Source organism: Chiloscyllium punctatum, chromosome 45 (assembly GCF_047496795.1).
Source record: "Chiloscyllium punctatum isolate Juve2018m chromosome 45, sChiPun1.3, whole genome shotgun sequence".
NCBI classification, from domain to species: domain Eukaryota; kingdom Metazoa; phylum Chordata; class Chondrichthyes; order Orectolobiformes; family Hemiscylliidae; genus Chiloscyllium; species Chiloscyllium punctatum.
The window spans coordinates 20558162-20577223 of NC_092783.1; the positions used below are offsets into that span (position 1 = coordinate 20558162).

General features: G+C 39.7%; 1 protein-coding gene across 1 annotated transcript in view; it reads right to left on the minus strand.

Moving 5' to 3' along the window:
- Positions 1 to 11318: 11318 nt before the first annotated feature.
- The window catches only part of LOC140467209 (AT-rich interactive domain-containing protein 2-like), a 257492-nt gene continuing 249748 nt past the window's right edge, over positions 11319 to 19062 (minus strand). Inside the window, exons 19-21 of the mRNA XM_072563419.1 lie at positions 18654 to 18777; positions 14966 to 15057; positions 11319 to 14593 (exon numbers count right to left, since the gene is read on the minus strand). Of these exons, the coding sequence (XP_072419520.1) occupies positions 14461 to 14593; positions 14966 to 15057; positions 18654 to 18777 (349 nt within the window). The 3' untranslated portion in view covers positions 11319 to 14460. The remainder of the gene's footprint in view (positions 14594 to 14965; positions 15058 to 18653; positions 18778 to 19062) is intronic.

The window sequence follows — 19062 nt, forward strand, 5'->3', positions numbered from 1 at the left end:
CCAACAGCATGGCCAAATAAATAGTTTTCAGTAAGAGCCTAAAAAGAGATCGAGAGATTGAGGTAGTGATTTAGGAAAGGAATTGCAAAGCTTGGTATCTAAGCTAATGAAGGATTGGCCCTCATTCATTGAAGTGATTTAAAACTGGAAGCTGGAAGCTCAAAATGGCAGATCTTTAACAACTGAGAGGCTGGAAGACATTACAAAGAAAAGCATGAGAGATACCCTGGATGGATTTGAAAACAAAGATGAACACATTTAAAATTGAGATGTTGCATGACCAGAAGTCAATGTAAGTCAGTGAACATGAGGTTGGCATAGACAATAGACAATAGGTGCAGGAGTAGACCATTCTGCCCTTCGAGCCTGCACCACCATTCAATATGATCATGGCTGATCATCCTTAATCAGTATCCTGTTCCTGCCTCATCTCCATATCCCTGAGAGCTCTATCCAACTCTTTCTTAAATTAATCCAGAGACTGAGCCTCCACTGCCCTCTGGGACAGAGCATTCCACACAGCCACCACTCTCTGGGTGAAGAAGTTTCTCCTTATCTCTGTCCTAAATGGTCTACCCCGTATTTTTAAGCTGTGTCCTCTGGTTCGGCACTCACTCATCAGCGGAAACATGTTTCCTGCCTCCAGAGTGTCCAATCCTTTAATAATCTTATATGTCTCAATCAGATCCCCTCTCAGTCTTCTAAACTCAAGGGTATACAAGCCCAGTCACTTCAGTCTTTCAGCAGAAGGTAGTCCAGCTATTCCAGGAATTGACCTCGTGAACCTACGCTGCACTCCCTCAATAGCCAGAATGTCTTTCCTCAAATGTGGAGACCAAAACTGCACACAATACTCCAGGTGTGGTCTCACCAGGGCCTGTACAGCTGCAGAAGAACCTCTTTGCTTCTATACTCAATCCCTCTTGTTATGAAGGCCAGCATACTATTAGCCTTTTTCACTACCTGCTGTACCTGCATGCTTACCTTCATTGACTGGTGTACAAGAACACCCAGATCTCTTTGTACTGTCCCTTTACCTAAATTGATTCCATTTAGGTAGCAATCTGCCTTCCTGTTCTTGACACCAAAGTGGATAATCATACATTTATCCACATTAAACTGCATCTGCCATGCATTTGACCACTCGCCTAACCTGTGCAGGCCACCCTGTAATCTCCTAACATCCTCCTCACATTTCACCCTGCTACCTAGCTTAGTATCATCAGCAAATTTGCTAATGTTATTGCTAATACCATCTTCTATATCATTAATATATATTGTAAAAAGCTGCGGTCCCAGCACTGATCCCTGCGGTACCCCACTGGTCACTGCCTGCCATTCCGAAACGGAGCCGTTTATCACTACTGTTTCCTGTCAGCCAACTAACTTTCAATCTAAGTTAGTACTTTGCCCCCAGTAGCATGCGCCCTAACTTTGCTCACTAACCTCCTATGTGGGAATTTATCAAAAGCTTTCTGAAAGTCCAGGTACACCACATCTACTGGATCTCCCTCGTCCATCTTCAGAGTTACATCCTCAAAAAATTCCAGAAGATTAGTCAAGCATGATTTCCCCTTCATAAATGCATGCTGACTCTGACCTATCCTGTTACTACTATCCAGATGTGTCGTAATTTCATCCTTTATAATAGACTCCAGCATCTTTCCCATCACGGAGGTCAGACTAACTGGTCTATAATTTCCTGCTTTCTCTCTCCCACCTTTCTTAAAAAGTGGTACAACATTAGCCACCCTCCAATCCGCAGGAACTGATCCCGAATCTATCGGACTCTGGAAAATAATCACCAACGCATCCACAATTTCTTGAGCCACCTCCTTCAGTATCCTGGATGTAGACCATCAGGCTCTGGGGACTTATCAACCTTCAGACCTAACAGTCTCTCCAACACCAATTCCTGGCAAATATAAATCCCCTTATGTTCAGGTCCTTCAGCCACTGTTACCTCGGGGAGAGTGCTTGTGTCTTCCCCAGTGAACACAGATCTGAAGTACCAATTCAATTCTTCTGCCATTTTTTTGTTCCCCGTAATGTATTCCCCTGTTTCTGTCTTCAAGGGCCCAATTTTAGTCTTAACCATTTTTTTGCCTTTCACATACCTAAAAAAGCTTTTACTATCCTTCTTTATACTTTTGGCCAGTTTACCTTCGTACCTCATTTTTTCTCTGCATATAGGAATGAGATTTGGTACAACTTGACACATAGGCAGCAGAGGTCAGGTTGACTTCATGTTTATTGAGGTTAGAATGTGGCAGTCCATACGAATGCATTGGAATGGTCAAGCCTAGAGGCATGAAAGAGTTTTGACAGATGAACTGAGACAAAGGCAAACAGGGGAGGAAGAGGTGGCCTTAGTGCATACACGATTAGAAACCTCTTGGAGGATCAAATACGATACAAGTGTGATCATACTGGCTTAGTCTCTGGCAATTGCCAGAAGTATGGAGTCAGTAGCTACATAACTGTTTGGAGTGGGGCTGTAAATGATGGCTTTGATCTTCCCAATTCTGAATTGGCGAAAAGGTACTGCTTATCCTGACAATGGGGTAGGATTTCGTCAAGGTAGTGTCCCAAACCAACCATCTTCAGCTGCTTCAATGACATTCGTTTTGTTGCAAGATCAAAAGTGCAAATGTTCAGAGATGACGGCTCTGACCACTTCAATTTCTGACTCCTCTAGTACTGGAGGTCCATTGCAACTGGCAGCAAGACCTGGACGATATTTAGCCTTGGGGTCATAAATGGCAAATAAAATTCACATCATACAAACAGTATGACTATAGTGTAAAATCTGTCAGTGGGTTCCTAAAAAGAGCAAATCTAATAATTTCACACATTGGAATCTTAACTGGATCAGCCACACACCTGTGATTACAAGAAATTGGGAATTCTGCAACAAGTGACTTACACCTCAAGTCCTTAATCTCCATTCACTACGATAAGGCACATGTGAGAGTTGGAAATTTCTCTCCTTGCCTGGATGAATGATGCAATGACAAAAAGCTTAACACCATCCAGATCAGTCCAGCCCTACTTGATCAGCACCCCATCACTTAGCAACCACTCCTTTCACCACCGACACATACTGGCATTACTTACCACTTAGATGATTTTTTGAAGCAATTCACTAAAGCTCCTGCAATAGGACCTTCCAAACCCATTACCTCTACTGTCTAGAAGACCAAAGGCACCAGATGTATGGGAACAGCACTATCTGCAAGCTCCCTGCCAAAACACAGTACCCCAACTTTGAATAAGATCACCATTATTTCACTGGCACAGACTCAAAATCCTGGAATTCTCTTTCAAGCAGCACCTCACCCATGGCTAACGATGATGCAAATATATTGGCCTCAGCCCCTGCAATTTCTTCTCTAGCCTCTTGCAGGGTTCTTGGATATAGCTGGTTAAGACCAGGAAATTAATCCACCTTGATACATTCTCATACATGCAACAAGTTTTTATACCTAAATATCTTAATATCTAAGATGCTGCCAAGAATGGCAACATTATATACTTTTCACTGTCCGCTTGTACTCATAGTCTCCTATGCTCTAAAGAAAAAAAGTCCTACCTTGTCCAGCCTCTCCCTAACTCAGACTGTTGAGCCTTGCAACATCCTTGTAAATATTTTTTACACTCTTTCCAGTTTCATAACATCTTTCCTATAGCAAGGTGACCTAAACGGAACACAATACTCCAAGTGCAGCCTCACCAACATCCTGTACAACTGCAACATAACTTCCCAACTTCAATACTCAATGCCCTGACTGATAAGGGCCAGTGTGCCAAAGGCCTTCTTTACTGCCCTGTCTACCTGGAACTCCATTTTCAGAGAACTGTACACCTGAACTCAAAGGTCCCTCTGTTCCACTACATTGCTTAAGGCCCTACCATTCACCATGAAACTCTTATTTTGATTACCTCACAATTATCTACATTAAAGTCCATTTGTCATTTCTCAGCCCACTTCCCCAGTTGAACAAGGTCCTACTGTAATTTCTGACAACCGTCCTCACTATCCAGGGTACCGCCTATTTTAGTGTAATCTGCAAACTTACTAATCATGCCTTGTACAGTCTCATCAAAATTATTGATATAGATAACAAACAGCAATGGGCCCAGCAATGACCCATGAGGCACACTATTCATCACAGGCCTCCAGTCCCACAAGCATCTTTCCACTATTATTTCTGCTTCCTACCAACTGTGTATTCAATTTGCCAGGTCTTCCCGAATTCCATGCGATCTAATGTTCCAGAACAGCCTACCAAGTAGAACCTTATCAAAGGCCTTACTGAAATCCATATAGACTATGTCTACCGCCCTGCTCTCATCAACCTTCCTGGTCACTCCATCAAGGAACTCTAACAAATTAGTTAGGCATGATCTCCTCCACACAAAGCTAATCAAACTGTCTTTCCAAATGCATGTTTTCTTATCCTTCAGAATCTTCTGAAGTAACTTACCCACCACAAATGTTAAGCTTACTGGTCTACAGATCCCAGGTTTTTCTTTGCAGCCCGTCTTGAACAAAGTCACAACATTCACTAACCTCCAGTCTTCTGGGATCTCACCCATGGCTAATGATGATGCAAATATATCTGATGGGGCCCTTGCAATAAATTCTCTTGCCTCATGCAGGGTTCTTTGATATATCTGGTCAGGATCAGGAGATTTATCCACCTTCACACATTCGAATACATGCAACATCTCCTCTACTGTGTTACTGATTGTCGCCCCCAGCTATCACCACTAACTCCCTCAAGTTCCCAAGTCTTCATGTCTTTCTCCACAGTAAACATAGAGGAGAAATATGAATTGAGAACCTCACCTATCTCCTGCACTTCCACACATATATGACCACTTTGGTCCTTGAGGAGTCCTATTCTCTCTCTAGTTATTCTTTTTCTGTTAATACACTTAAGGAACGTCTTTGGATTCACCCTAATCTTCTATCTTTTCTCCCCTTTTTACCCTCCTGATTTCCTTCCTCAGTAAACTCCTGTATGCCCATATACCTCCAGGGATTCCCTTGATCCCAGCTGCCTGTACCTGAGCTAGGCCTTCTTTCTTTCTGGTCAGAGCACCAATATCTCGTCATCCAGGGTTTTCTATTCGTACCAACCTTGTCCTTCACCTTCACAGGAACATATACACCTTGAACTCTAGCTATCTCACTCTTGAAGGCCTCCCACTTGCCGAAGGTCCCTTTGCCTGCAAATTACTTAAAGAGTCAGATGTACAGCATGGAAACAGACCCTTTGATCCAAATAGTCCATGCCCACCAAATATCCCAACCTAATCTAGTCCAATTTGCCAGCACTTGGTCCTCTAAACCCTTCCTATTCATATATCCATCCAGATGCCTTTTAAATGTTGCAATTGTACCAGCCTCCACCACTTCCTCTGGCAGCTCAGTCCATATACGCACCACCCTCTGCGTGAAAAAGTTGCCCCTTAGGTCTCTTTTATATCTTTCCCTTCTCACCCTAAACCTATGCCCTCTAGTTCTGAACTCCCCCACCCCAGGAAAAAAAACTGTCTATTTATCCTATCCATGCCCCTTATGATTTTTTTAGAGCTCTATAAGGTCACCCTTCAGCCTTGGATGCTCCAGGGAAAATAGCCCGATCCTATTCAGCCTCTCCCTATAGCTCAAATCCTCCAACCTTGGCAACATTCTTGTAAATCTTTTCTGGACCCTTTCAAGTTTCACAACATCCTTCCAATACAAAGGAGACCAGAGTTGCATGCAATATTGAAAATGTGGCCTAACCAATGTCCTGTTCCGACGCAACATGATCTCTCAACTCTTATACTCAATGATCTGACCAATAAAGGAAAGCATACCAAATGCCTTCTTCACTATCTTACCTATCTGCGACTCCACTTTCAGGAGCTATGAACCAGCACTCCATGGTCCCTTTGTTCAGCAACACTCCCTGGGACCTTACCATTAAGTGTGTAAGTCCTTCTCTGATTTGCTTTCCCAAAATGCAGCACCTCGCATTTATCTAAAATAAACTCCATCTGCCACTCATCATCCCTTTGGCCCATCTGGTCATGATCCCATTGTAAGTTGAGGTAACCTTCTTTGCTGTCCACTACACCTCCAATTTTGGTGTCATCTGCAAACTTACTAACTATACCTCCTGTATTCATATCCAAATCATTTATATATAAAAAAAGACAAAGTAGTGGACCCAGTACCGAGCCTTGTGGCACACCACTTGTCACAGGCCTCCAGTCTGAAAAACAATGCTCCACCACCACCCGCTGTCTTCTACCTTTGAGCCAGTTCTGTATTCAAATGGCTAGTTCTCCTTGTATTCCATGAGATCTAACCTCGCTAACCAGTCTCCCTTGGGGAACCTTGTCAAACGCCTTACTGAAGTCCATATAGATCATGTCCACTGCTCTACCCTCATTAATCCTCTTCATTACTTCTTCAAAAATCTCAATCAGGTTTGTGAGATGATTTGCCATGCACAAAGCCATGTTGACTATCCCTCATCAGTCCCTGCCTTTCCAAATATGTGTAATTCCTGACCCGCAGGATTCCCTCCAACAACCTGCCCACCACCGACATCAGGCTCACCAGTCTATAGTTCTCTGGCTTGACCTTACCACCCTTTTAAAATAATGGTGCCACGATATCCAAGTGCCAGTCTTCTGGCACCTCACCTGTGACTATTGATGATAAAAATATCTCAGCAAGAGGCCCAGCAATCACGTCCCAGGCTTCCCAGAATTCTAGGGTACACCTGATCAGGTCCTGGAGATTTATACACATTTCAAGACATCCAGCACTTCCTCCTCTGTAATATGGACATTTTTCAAGATGTCGCCATCTATTTCCCCACATTCTATATCTTCCACGTCCTTTTCCACAGTAAACATTGGTGCAAAATACTTGATTAGTATCTCCCCCATTTCCTGCGGCTCCACACAACGGCTGCCTTGCTGATCTTTAAGGGGCCCTATTCGCTCCCTAGTTACCCTGTTGCCCTTAATGTATTTGTAATAACCCTTTGGATTCTCCTTCACCCTATTTGTCAAAGCTATCTCATCTCCCCTTTTTGCCCTCCTGATTTCCCTCTTAAGTATACTCCTACTTTCTTTATACTCTAAGGATTCACTCGATCTATCCTGTCTATACCTGACGTACACTTTGTTCTTTTTCTTAACCAAATCCTCAATTTTTTTAGTCATCCAGCATTCCCTTTACCTACCAGCCTTCCCTTTCACCCTAACAAGAATATACTGTCTCTGGACTCTTGTTATCTCATTTCTGAAGGCTTCCTATTTTCCAGCTGTCCTTTACCTGCGAACATCTGCCCCCAATCAGCTTTGACAAGTTCTTGCCTAATACCGCCAAAATTAGCTTTTCTCCAATTTAGAACTTCAACTGTTAGATCTGGGGGTCTATCCTTTTCCATTATTATTTTGAAACTAATTATGTCATTGGCCCCAAAGTGCTCCCCCCACTGACACCTCAGTCACCTGCCCTGTCTTAGTTCCCGAAAGTAGGCCAAGTTTTGCACCTTCTCTGGCAGGTAAATTTTCTTGTATACTCTTAACAAATTTCTCTCCATCTTAACCCTTAACACTATGGCAATCCCAGTCTGTGTCTGGAAAGTTAAAATCCCCTACCACAACCACCCTATTATTCATGTATATAATTGCTTTAGTCAACCCCTACAAGCTCCTATCTAATTCCACCAAACTTTGCTGGCCCTAGTTTAGAACTTGAACCTATGGATCAGTTTTGTCCCTCTACATAACTATTTTAAAATTAACAGAACTATGGTCACTGGTTCCAAAGTGCTCCCCCTACTGTCACCTCAGTCACCTGTCCTATTTCCCAAGAGTAGTTTGATTTTTGACCTTTCCCTCTATATGCTGCTTGAGGAAGCTTTCCTGAACACACTTTACAAATTCCACCCCATCGAAGCCTTGAATGCTCTGGCAGTCCCAGTCTCTGCTAGGGAAATTAAACTCCCCTACTATGACAACCCTATTACTCCTGCAAGTCTCCTCAATCTCCCTGCACATTTGTTCCTCTAATTCCTGTTGACTATTTGGGGGGGTCTATAGTACAACGTCTGATTTCTTAGCTGCACCCACAAAGCCTCACTAGATAATCTTTCAGTTATTTCATCTGATTACTGCTGTGATACCTTAATCAAAAATGCAACTACCCTTCCCCTCTTTCCACCACCTGTCTGTAAACTTGACGATAAAATGTAATTATTGGTTTTGCCAGGATATCCATGTGCCATGACATAACAAGTATTCATTTACTGGATGTCAGATGAGCAATCTCATAGTTTAGTAACAATGGAGGAGTTGAGACAAGTGATGGTGAGCTAACTGCAGTCAAGTAAAATTCAATAAACTTGCAAGATAAATATCAATCAAGACAGAATGTCAGAGTGCAACTATATTAATAAAACGTTTATTCTAATCAGGTTGAGAAGCTTCGTGCATCAATGTCTCTTTATTGATGCTAATAGATGAATTGCCAATTCCTTCATACCCAAGCTTAAATATCAAAATGATGTGTGTAATCATCTGAATGTTGTCTTTTTGGCTTCAAGATTCCACAATTGAGGTTTTTTCCTAGTTGAAACCTGCTAACTTCGGAAGATGATAGGTAACGATGGGGGAATAATCATTGGTGTAGGAAAATTAGGGCAGATATTCTTTTGATCTTGGATACAAGCACATTTTTTGATTAAATAATAAGTTTGCAATAACACAGACAACATACCACAACTATTAGTAACTGATACTAGATCTTCTATTTAAACAATCAAACAATTTAAAACATTTTTCTTCTTTACATTTTCATGAAATGTGGGGATTACCATCTTCAAATGTCCTTGATCTGAGTCACTTACCAGATCTTGTCAGTAGAAGTTAAGAGTCAATCTCATTGCAGTTGGTCAGGAATTGGACATAACCCAGAATAGGTGAGGATGGCTAATTTCATTCCCTAAACAATATTAGTGAGAAACTAGCCTTTAATCCAGATTTCTACATTGAATTTGAATTCCAGCAGCTGCCACAAGGACTTTGAACCTGAGTTATCAGACGAGTAATCTTAGTCTCCGGATCATTAGTTTAATGGCATCATCATCTCTCCATTCTACATAACTTCCCATTGCACTTGTACACTGTCGTATATATCTGTCCAGGTCCCTCCCTGCTTCTCACTGAGATCTTCATATACTCCTGTTTGAAAATCATCTAAGGTTGATCACAGGCTTTTAGTTCCAACTATATTTTCAGTGATTCTGAAGGCAAATAACTGATAGCATGGCAACACTTCCCAATTTAATTGGGATAACTTTGCACTCTCTACGAACAGCCACACCCCCCCAAAAAGTCCAACAATAGTAGAAAGCTCTAATATAGTAAACTAATAGATAAATAATGACCCTTTGTAGGGCAGAAATGCAATAAGCTTTACGCAACTAAAATAGGAAGGTGGACAAAAACAGGAAGGTCTACAATAGACAAAGGCAGGATAGGTCAAGAATGGAATTATAATCATTTGAGCAAGGTGCTAGAGGGCTGCTAGTACTTGTGAAGATATACACCAGCAACCTTTAGCAGAAAACTATGATGGTATAGCGTTAGAAAATTGCTCTCAACTTTGTTAAACTGTTAAATAGTGTTTACCTCAATCTATATTTAATGGTAAAAATGGTAATTGTAGGGAACAAAAATTGCAAAATTTCAGTGGACAGTTTGTTTTTGTCACTGTTCCCCAACCTATGCATTTTCACACGTTGGAAGAGACTATTAAATGGACAAGACCATTTTCATGGTAATTATTAACATTCCTATCAGCAGAGTGTCATAGATCTCTCTCTGCTAATCGGTTGCTGCTTTTGGTATTTGAGTATAAAACTACAATTTCATTTATAAATTGCCCATAAAACATCACAGGAGCAAGGGTTGATCCGGAGTTACATGAGACATTAATTCAATCATAGTGGTCTCTCTTGACAACAATTGAAGAACCTGCAGATATTCACATCCTGTGTGTGCATGAATTATAGAGATTCATGCTGGTGTAGAACTGGAAAATGCAGATGAAGCATATGTAAAGACCATACCTTTGTATTTGCTTTGTTTTGGACTGTGGACTGATACAGCTTTAAACCAAGGAGATTACACAAATAAATAAAAATCATATTTCTGGGAGCACACAGAGCTGTTTCTGTTCCACTGGAACAAAGATCAAAAATCAGATACTATGGAGTTGATCAATTTTGAACAGAAGGAAAACTTTGACAGGCTGCTGACTAGGTGATCATGGCTTGTGTAGGAAACTGCAGCAGAGAACCATCTAGCCTGCAGAGAAAGCATAAACAAAAATGAGTGTCTCTCATGTGAAGGATGGGAAAGTTCCCAGTAATAGCTGACTGTCTTCCACTCAGCTTTCTATGCTAATCCTGAGGGAGGAATAAAACACGTTCAAAGATTGTGAAAAGACAAATTCTCGACCAAAAAGAAATTGAAAGAGAAAGAAAGCTATTGATCAAGTCCTGTAGTCCAGATTGGTGATAGCGAATGGTTTCCCTGATAATTGTTTTTCTTTTTGTGTCCTTAGCATCCATGTCTTCTGTCTTTACGTGTCGGTTTGTGAAGGAGGAATTCAAGAAGGGATTGAGTTTAAGATGCAAAGTTATAAGTTAACAATTCATATTTTCTATTTGTCATTGGGTAGACAATCGTTCATATTAAACAAACCTTTTCATCAAGAGTTTGTTAGAGGGGTAAACTGGCACTTCAATAGCTTGACAAAATCGTTTCACATTTGTGACAACTCAGAAAAGTGGGGATCAATATCCAGCATGCTATCCTAATAATTTAAAGTGAGATGTGTATCATGACTTATTACTTTCAATGCAAAAGACAAGGAGGAAAACTAAGTTTGTTAAGAGCAATAATCTTTTGAACAGAATGAAATGAGTGAACATAATCTGAAGTCACACTATATTCTATACTAGTCTACAATGTTCACATAATTGTTGCTAAATATTAAACATAATGATGTAATTAAATCAAACTGGCATCACTTCTTGTATCTGTCAACTATTGTAACTGGCACTAATACATTGCTCGTCTGTAGGTTTAGCTTTCCCTGAGAGAAAGTGATCAGGACGTCAAAACAGACAATTTACACAAATTCACCTTGAATTCGCTCACCTCATGCAGATATTGGGTAGCAATTTAAATTGTGAACAAAGACTGGAATAGTCTCATATTTTATACTGGTAATTTTACTGTAAAACAGAACTTGGGTCATACAGTGCACAAAAACAGTACTGCACATACATCTTAAAATACATTCTTCTTTAAAAAAACTTTTTTTGCATTGCAGTTTGGTGAATGTACTAGAAGATACTAAATTATTTTCTATATGTCTTGCACTTACACAAAGAATAATGGACATCTGGGACTGATTACAACATGGCAATCTAATCAATGGTTTCAAACAGTGCTCATTAACTGAATGAGTAAATCTCATACAGCTTTTAAAAGTCAGTCAAACCTCAAGGCTATACTTTCCAATCACTGCAAAGCTTCAAAATGAAGTTGTTTTTACTCAGTGTTCGGTCTACTTTGGTTTCTAGTGTGCTGTGCACAGTGACATTTATACTGGAAGATTAATGATTAAGCGATTGCCCTGCATTGATGAAATACTCCCACTTTTCTGCTAAATTTCATCCCCCAGAACCACTTCTAATAGCTTTGAGTCATTGCTTCCATTCAGTTCTATGGATGTTCACCTTCAGGTACCTCTTTTCAGCTGACATTCATGCCTAGGCCACACAGTGAGCTTTGGCAGTCTATCAGATTTTGTGAGGAGGCTGAACATGGTCCCATCCTTAGAAGATATTCAGCTACATGCACTTCTGGTAGATATTGATGAATAGTTAGTAGGAAGAGAAGGAAACTCAACTAACTTTCCTCTTTCTTACCAGGAGCTTGAAGGTCAATTCCAATTATTATTGACTAGGTTGGGATCAATTAGCTTAGTACAGGCTTAATCAAACTGGGTTTCCCACTGGTCTGTGTGTAAAGTTGTCACTGCTTTACTTTGATGAACTTTCAGGAGGGCACAGCGAAATCCTATGGTTAGTGTGCATTAATTTTAATTACAATATACTTCTCTTTAGTCAACCAGACCAGAGATCATCAGTGGCGAGGCACACAAAGAAACCAAGGGAACACAAACTGACCATAGGCAAGAAAGTCACGTTGTACCAAAAGTGGAGGCACTATACTGTACACTAAAAAACACTTTAATATGTCACGGGTAGAAAAACGGAACAAAGGAATAACAAGGGAAATATCACACCTACACAAATTACAAATATAACACAGGTGAAAATAAAGCTGTATAAAACGTCATGTATTTAAATACATTTACAAATTAAAAAAAAATTCCTATACAAGTTCTGAAGGTTGTGCTGCGACTAAAGGTTGTCTAAAATGGGCCCTAATCTCAGGAAAAATGCTGTAACAGTTTTTTTTTTAAATTGTCTTGGAATTTTTACCTTTTATAGAAAAATGATGCGATATATTATTTCATAACAAGCAAAAGCTTTACATGGTGTATAATACAAAAACCACAGCTGCACAAAACTGTGCCAATCTTATTATACAGCATCAGTACCTTTGTGAAGTTATGTACACAGTTCCACGCTGCTTGATGCAGTGTTTTATGTATATGCTTTTACATACATATGGCAGGTAACATACAAAAACTAGATCCTTTGATTCTAGGTGGGCGCTTACTCTTCACGTTAGCCATTGGTGCAATGAATGTAAGCTGACCAAAAAAAAAGGTGCCAAGACAAAATGAAATTCACGCTATTAATGGGGACAAGGGTTAATGGGAATATTTTCTTTTCACATGGAATATTTTCTCAGGCACCAATTGATTCCACACATTTAGATCTGTACTGATTGTCCCTTCTGAAGCAAAATATTTTTATAAATATGACGATTTAAATTTCACCCTGATGTCCCAATTAACAAGTGTCGACAGTAACGGTGAAATTGTTGCTATGTCACTAACTCCACCAGATAAGCTTTGTTAATGTCTGTGATGTCACATTTTCAAAGCTGGCAACATCTAGTGGCACAAAGTTGGTACTACAACTGGACAAAGCTGCCATATTTGTGGATCTTTACAGCCATGGCTGGAAAGACACCCATGTTTCTGTCCTGTGGCTAATTTGGGTTCTAGCCCAGCGCTCACCCAGATTTCACTCCTTGCAATGCTGCATCTCTCTTCCCTTCATTCTCCTGCAATGGTATGTAGGCATTTTTGATATTCACAAATATTTACAAGACTCCAAAAAGGGGACATCAAATCTGATAGTTTACATATAATAAATAATGGAAAATGCACCACTTCAAACAGGGGACAAGTGGGAAAAACTTCAAGTGTTGTGCAGTTTGCAGCTTTTCAAACCGTAAATGTTAACTGCAAAACTGATATCTGAAAGCTGGAAACTATTCTCTGGCAGAAAGCCGAGGGACTCTAGCCCTAAAAACAAGGATCAATTCACGGCCAACTGCGCTTTCTGCAGGATTTCAGGGCACAGAGACCTACCCAATGAGCAGTTTTGATTGGTAGTCCGATATGGAACTAATTTGTAGCTTTTAAAAAAATACACAGGGAAATGAAATATAAATGAAATTTTCTTTTATAAACAGATGGAAAAAATTATATACTATCCTTGGGCATGTTTTTAATAAAATTAGAGATCTCTCTCATAGGAAGAATAGTGACTGGAATTGAAGTCTCACTGAGGCAGGTTCCTAGACTAACTGCAAAGCTTCACAGGTGCCTGGAGACCATTCCCAGTAGTTTTTCTATTCAGTTCTTTAGTATGCGACTGTGAATGACTAATGTGCGAGAGAGAGAGAGAATTTGTGCATGTAACTGAGTTGTGTGCATGTGAGTGTGAGCCAGTTTACGAGAGTGGGAGAAAGTATGAATATGTGAAAGAGTGTGTGTGTGTGTGTGTGTGTGTGTGTGTGTGTGTGTGTGTGTGTGTGTGTGTGTGTGTGAGAGAGTGTGTGTGAGAGAGAGTATGCCACAGTGTATGGGTGACCAGGCTAATGTTCTTGATTTTGGATTGATCACTTCTTCTGGTGTCACAAAACCTTCTGTCTGTCGGAGCGAGATGAGACACTAAAGGTGTTGCAGGAAGTTTGTCTCTGGTATAACAGGGACATTCCTGCAAAAATCAATAATTTAAAAAGATCAGTCCTTCTAATTTCATGTTATAGTAAACAGGTACAAAATGTAGACAGTAAGGTTCCAGTTCTTCATCTGCACAATGATTGCATTTCCTCCTGACCCTTGTTAACTGTCGCTGGATTTTAATCATATCACATTTTTCCTCAGCGTTTGTTTTCTGTTGACTCTGATTGTTCATGCGAGTTGAGTTCATAAAGGCATTTAGCAAGTGCAGTGGAAGCCTCCATACCACTTATGGCCAGTACTGAAAGGTGGTTCTCATGCCGCTTCAGCAACCTGAGATGGAAAAAGAAACATTTTCAGAGCTATTACTCACTGACAATATAAAATGCACAGGATTCCAAATACTAGTGGGAGTTTTACTTAATGCTATTACATTCAATATAATAAATTGCTACAGAAATGCAGATTTGAAATCAGGAAAAACAGTGACTAAAAAGTTTGTGTTTGACAAGGAAATATAAAATAATATTCCAGAGGAAAGCCATATCAATGTGTTTTAACACTAAAGTGAGTTCTACATTTTATTACAATAACTCAGTAGAGGAATTGAAGTCAAGTATTTTCCTAAAGTGAAGGTGGTTAACGATGGAGGAAGATATTTATTTTTTAAAAATATCAGTTATTTAAGAGACAAAAATAACTTACATTCGCCCAAGTTCTGAGTATCTAGCAACATTCTTCAAAATTAAGGCAGAAGTCAAACGAATATGCTTTACAATTGGCCCTTCTTTCTCATCCTGCCAAAAAATGCACATAGATGAAAATCACCTTCTACATAGATAAATATTAATTTAAAAGGGTGACAAGAGACCGTTGCCTTATAATGGTAGAATTTTAATTTCATCTTAGCAACATCACTGATGTAACAGTATGGCCTGCCCGCACATCCTAACTTTGAAATTACAGGTCATTCTTCTGTAAAGTGATGGTTGTGTCCTTGTGCAATCCTGTATTAAAGAAAAATGGTGCTTTACAAACAGCGCTTGAAGTGTAATTGTGTTACTGCCAACAAACGTTTTAAATGTTTGCGCTTTACAAACAGTGTACCCAATTTACCAATTGCATTACAGTGAATTTGCGTTAATAAAACACTTATTATAGCAGAACGACCTGTATACAGGAACAAGCAAAGAATCCTTGGGCCAGTCATTCCCCCAATTGTCCCCCCTCTCTCACAAAGCATTGTTATTTTACTGCAGTATAGTGTGAAACAGTGAAAACTGTGGGTTACATGATCAAGTTCAGCCTTGCCTTCACAAACAAACATTTATATAGTAGCACAAGACAATGCCGAAATGATGACTGATTTTTCAACCATTTGGGTCCAGCAGAAATGATGTCAATTACAACATCTCAACTGCCACCAAACTAATTCAGCATTGGTCCAAAATCAATCAAAACTTTCAGACTGATAGCGATTCATTTCGGGTAGGTAAATCACTGGGGGAAATGTCAACATCCCCTGAATGAAGCAAGGACATTCATTACTCAAAATAAGGAAATTTTCTTATTTAAACATTGGTAATAGGGTATAGATGCTCAGAGCCTTTCCTCCTTGGTGTTACTCTGTCTTGGTCATTTCAATCTTTGGATAAAATCTTGTTTTGTTCTAAACTAAACCTATTTTCCCACGTTGGGCCTTCAGTACCTTTAAAGTGTAGTTCCTGCTATTGAAGTTGTGGAAAATAGCTTGTTTATTGAATGAAAATCAAGGATGTGGATTTTGATTTGACAGACAATGCAAGCACTGTACACAGGGAAATAACAGGTTTGAGCACAATGAAGATTCAGTGAAGCTGGGTACAATTTCCCATATCAACAACAACACAATTTTCTCTTCATATTCAGGGTTCTATTACTGTAGCTTAGGATACAACCTATTGTCAGGTTTGGGCAGCTACTTTAGCTGAGGTTGAAACATCTCTGGCTCTCCATGATACCAGTTGCATCTAAATTAATGTTTAATTGAAGACGATGGTAAGACATGTCGTCTGACCAAAGTCAGACACATACAGCAGAGTCTGGAGAACGCAGCAATAAATTAAGCATTCAGTTCTCAAAAACTACCATCATTAATCAACGCATTTGTGTCCAAGGCAGACGCGTCAGAAAGCATTACCTACTGCGTTGGTTGGTGTTACTGTTTGAAATGGTGATGATGCCAAACAGGGGACTGCAATAGGTGTCACTAATAACAGAAAGCAAGATAGTAATAACACTGCTTACACACCGTCTTTAGTCCTTTTGTCACTTGATGGAAGTGATACTCAACATTCTCCATTCATAAATCAAATATTAAATTTAGATGCCCATCTACCAAAATGCAACTGCAATATGCAACTTGATGCCATCCACTGCACAGACTTACTGTCAACTTGGCTTAGAAGACTGTGGCTTCAACTATCACTACATCTATCATAATCTACATTTTCTCAACATAGCAGCGCAGATGGCAATGTTTCATTACTAAGGTGGTGAGCAATGTAGCATCTGCCTATCCCATGGCACTATTTAAAACAAGAAGGGGAGTTCTCCCAGTTTCCTTATCTGCACACTTACCCCAAACAAAACTATCAAAATAAATTAACAATGAGACAAATTAATTTATCACACTGTTAGGTGATGACCGTGTGCATATTTGCGTGCATAGCAACTTGCTTTTACATAGCACCTTTAACACAATAAAACGTCTCAGAGGGCGTCACAGACAAGTTATATAAAAAAAACTGCACATTCAAAAGTAATTAATTGGCTATGAATGTCTTTAGCATGTGAAAGGGCTATATTCATTCATTCAATCAATGTCTGGAATTTCTTAGTGGCCCAGCATTTTGACAGTCAACTTTAATCACTGCCATGCAACCAACTGGTTATCATTGTACTATAACACCCATTGGTTTCTGAATTTAAGGTAACCAGCATTTGCAAGTCCACGATATACAGTAAACAACTTCTCAAACTATTTTTGTGTATAGTTTTTGAAAAGTATTACTTAATCAATTAATCTTAATAAAAATTTGGTATAGAGAACAGCAATATGTATAGAAACAAAAACAGAAATTGCAGAAAAAACTCAGCATCTGTAGAGAGACATCAGAGTTAATATTATGGTACTGATGGTAGTGAGGAATATGTCGATTTATATTCAGAAGATAGGTGAGAAAGAACGCAAAGAGAGAGAGAGAGAGAGAGAGAGAGAGAGAGAGAGAGAGGACTGTTGGATAGACAAAGGAGTGGATAATGACCCTACCCATGCCCCACAAAAATTTTATAAATCTCTATAAAGTCACCAATCAGCCTCTGACATTACAGGGAAAATAACCCCAGCCTATTCAGCTTTTCCCTATAGCTCAATCCCTCCAACCACGGCAACATCAGTGTAAATCCTTTCTGCACCCTTTCAAGTTTCACAACATCCTTCCTATAGCAGGGAGACCAGAATTGCATGCAGTATTCCAAAAGTAGCTAAACCAATATCTTGTATAGCCGCAACATAAATACAATACCCTGTATAGCTCCCAACTCCCATACTCAATGCATATGCAAAGAAAGGCAAGCATACGAAATGCCTTCTTCACTATCCTATGTACCTGCAATGCCACTTTCAAGGAACTAGGAATCTGCACTCTGAGGTCTCTCTGTTCAGGAAACACACCCTATAACCTTGCCATTAAGTGTATAAGTCCTGCCCTGATTTAATTTTCCAAAATGCAGCACCTCACATTTTTCTAACTTAAACTCCATCTGTCACTCCTTGGCTGATCAAGATCCTGTTTTACACTGAGGTAACCTTCTTCGCTGTCCACTAAACCTCCAATTTTGCTGTCATTTTATTAGCGATTCTCATGTTAGCTCTGCATATAAACAAAGAGCAAACTTAAGTTACTGATGTATAGCACCTCATTACATCCTGTAAAAACACCACAACCAATCAATGACTTCTGAAGTTCAGCATTTGTTGCTAGATGGATAAAACCAGTAGTCAATTTATTTACAGCAAGCTATCACAAAACTGATTGAGTTAAAATTGTTGATCAGGATGCCAGAAGAACTGCCTGCTCTCCTTTTGTGTTAAGGCATATTCTAAATGTGCTTGAAGAGGATACCAGTTTAATGTTCAATTGAAAGAAAGTATTCACATCAGTAGTAGACTGAAATGTCAACCAAACTCAAATTCTGGAGTGGAGCCTAAACTGGAAATCTTCTGACACAGACAGCACCCTTCTATCCAATTTAATGTAACACTTAGAAGTTGATGACTGCTTCTTATATGCATAGTATGTGCTCTCTGCTTGAGCATGTCTTAAAACAAATGGTTTATGCAGATACTTACCAAGTAATTTCTAAAATTAAGATTGCGGGAGCCTTTCCTCAGAGCCATTAGCGCAGCACTAGGGTGATTGACCAAGGCCTTGTGAGACTTGGGTGTCGGAGCTGTACCATCTGATGGAGACTGCCTGAAAAAGAACAAATTGAGATACATGAAAATAATGACACAACTAAGTATATCTAGTCTACTATGTGATCTCAATGCTAAGTCTTGCGATCCGCAGGCAATAATAGAAAATTATAAACATATTTGGGAATACATTAATTCAGCCAAGGAAGTGATGAGGTTCTATATAATGACCTGGAGTGTTTAAAGACCCTCATGATACACAGTACTGAGAGCTCTGAAGTCACAACAAAGATAGGCATTTTCCAGACATTAAAACAGGCCCCAATAATATCCTCATGGAAGA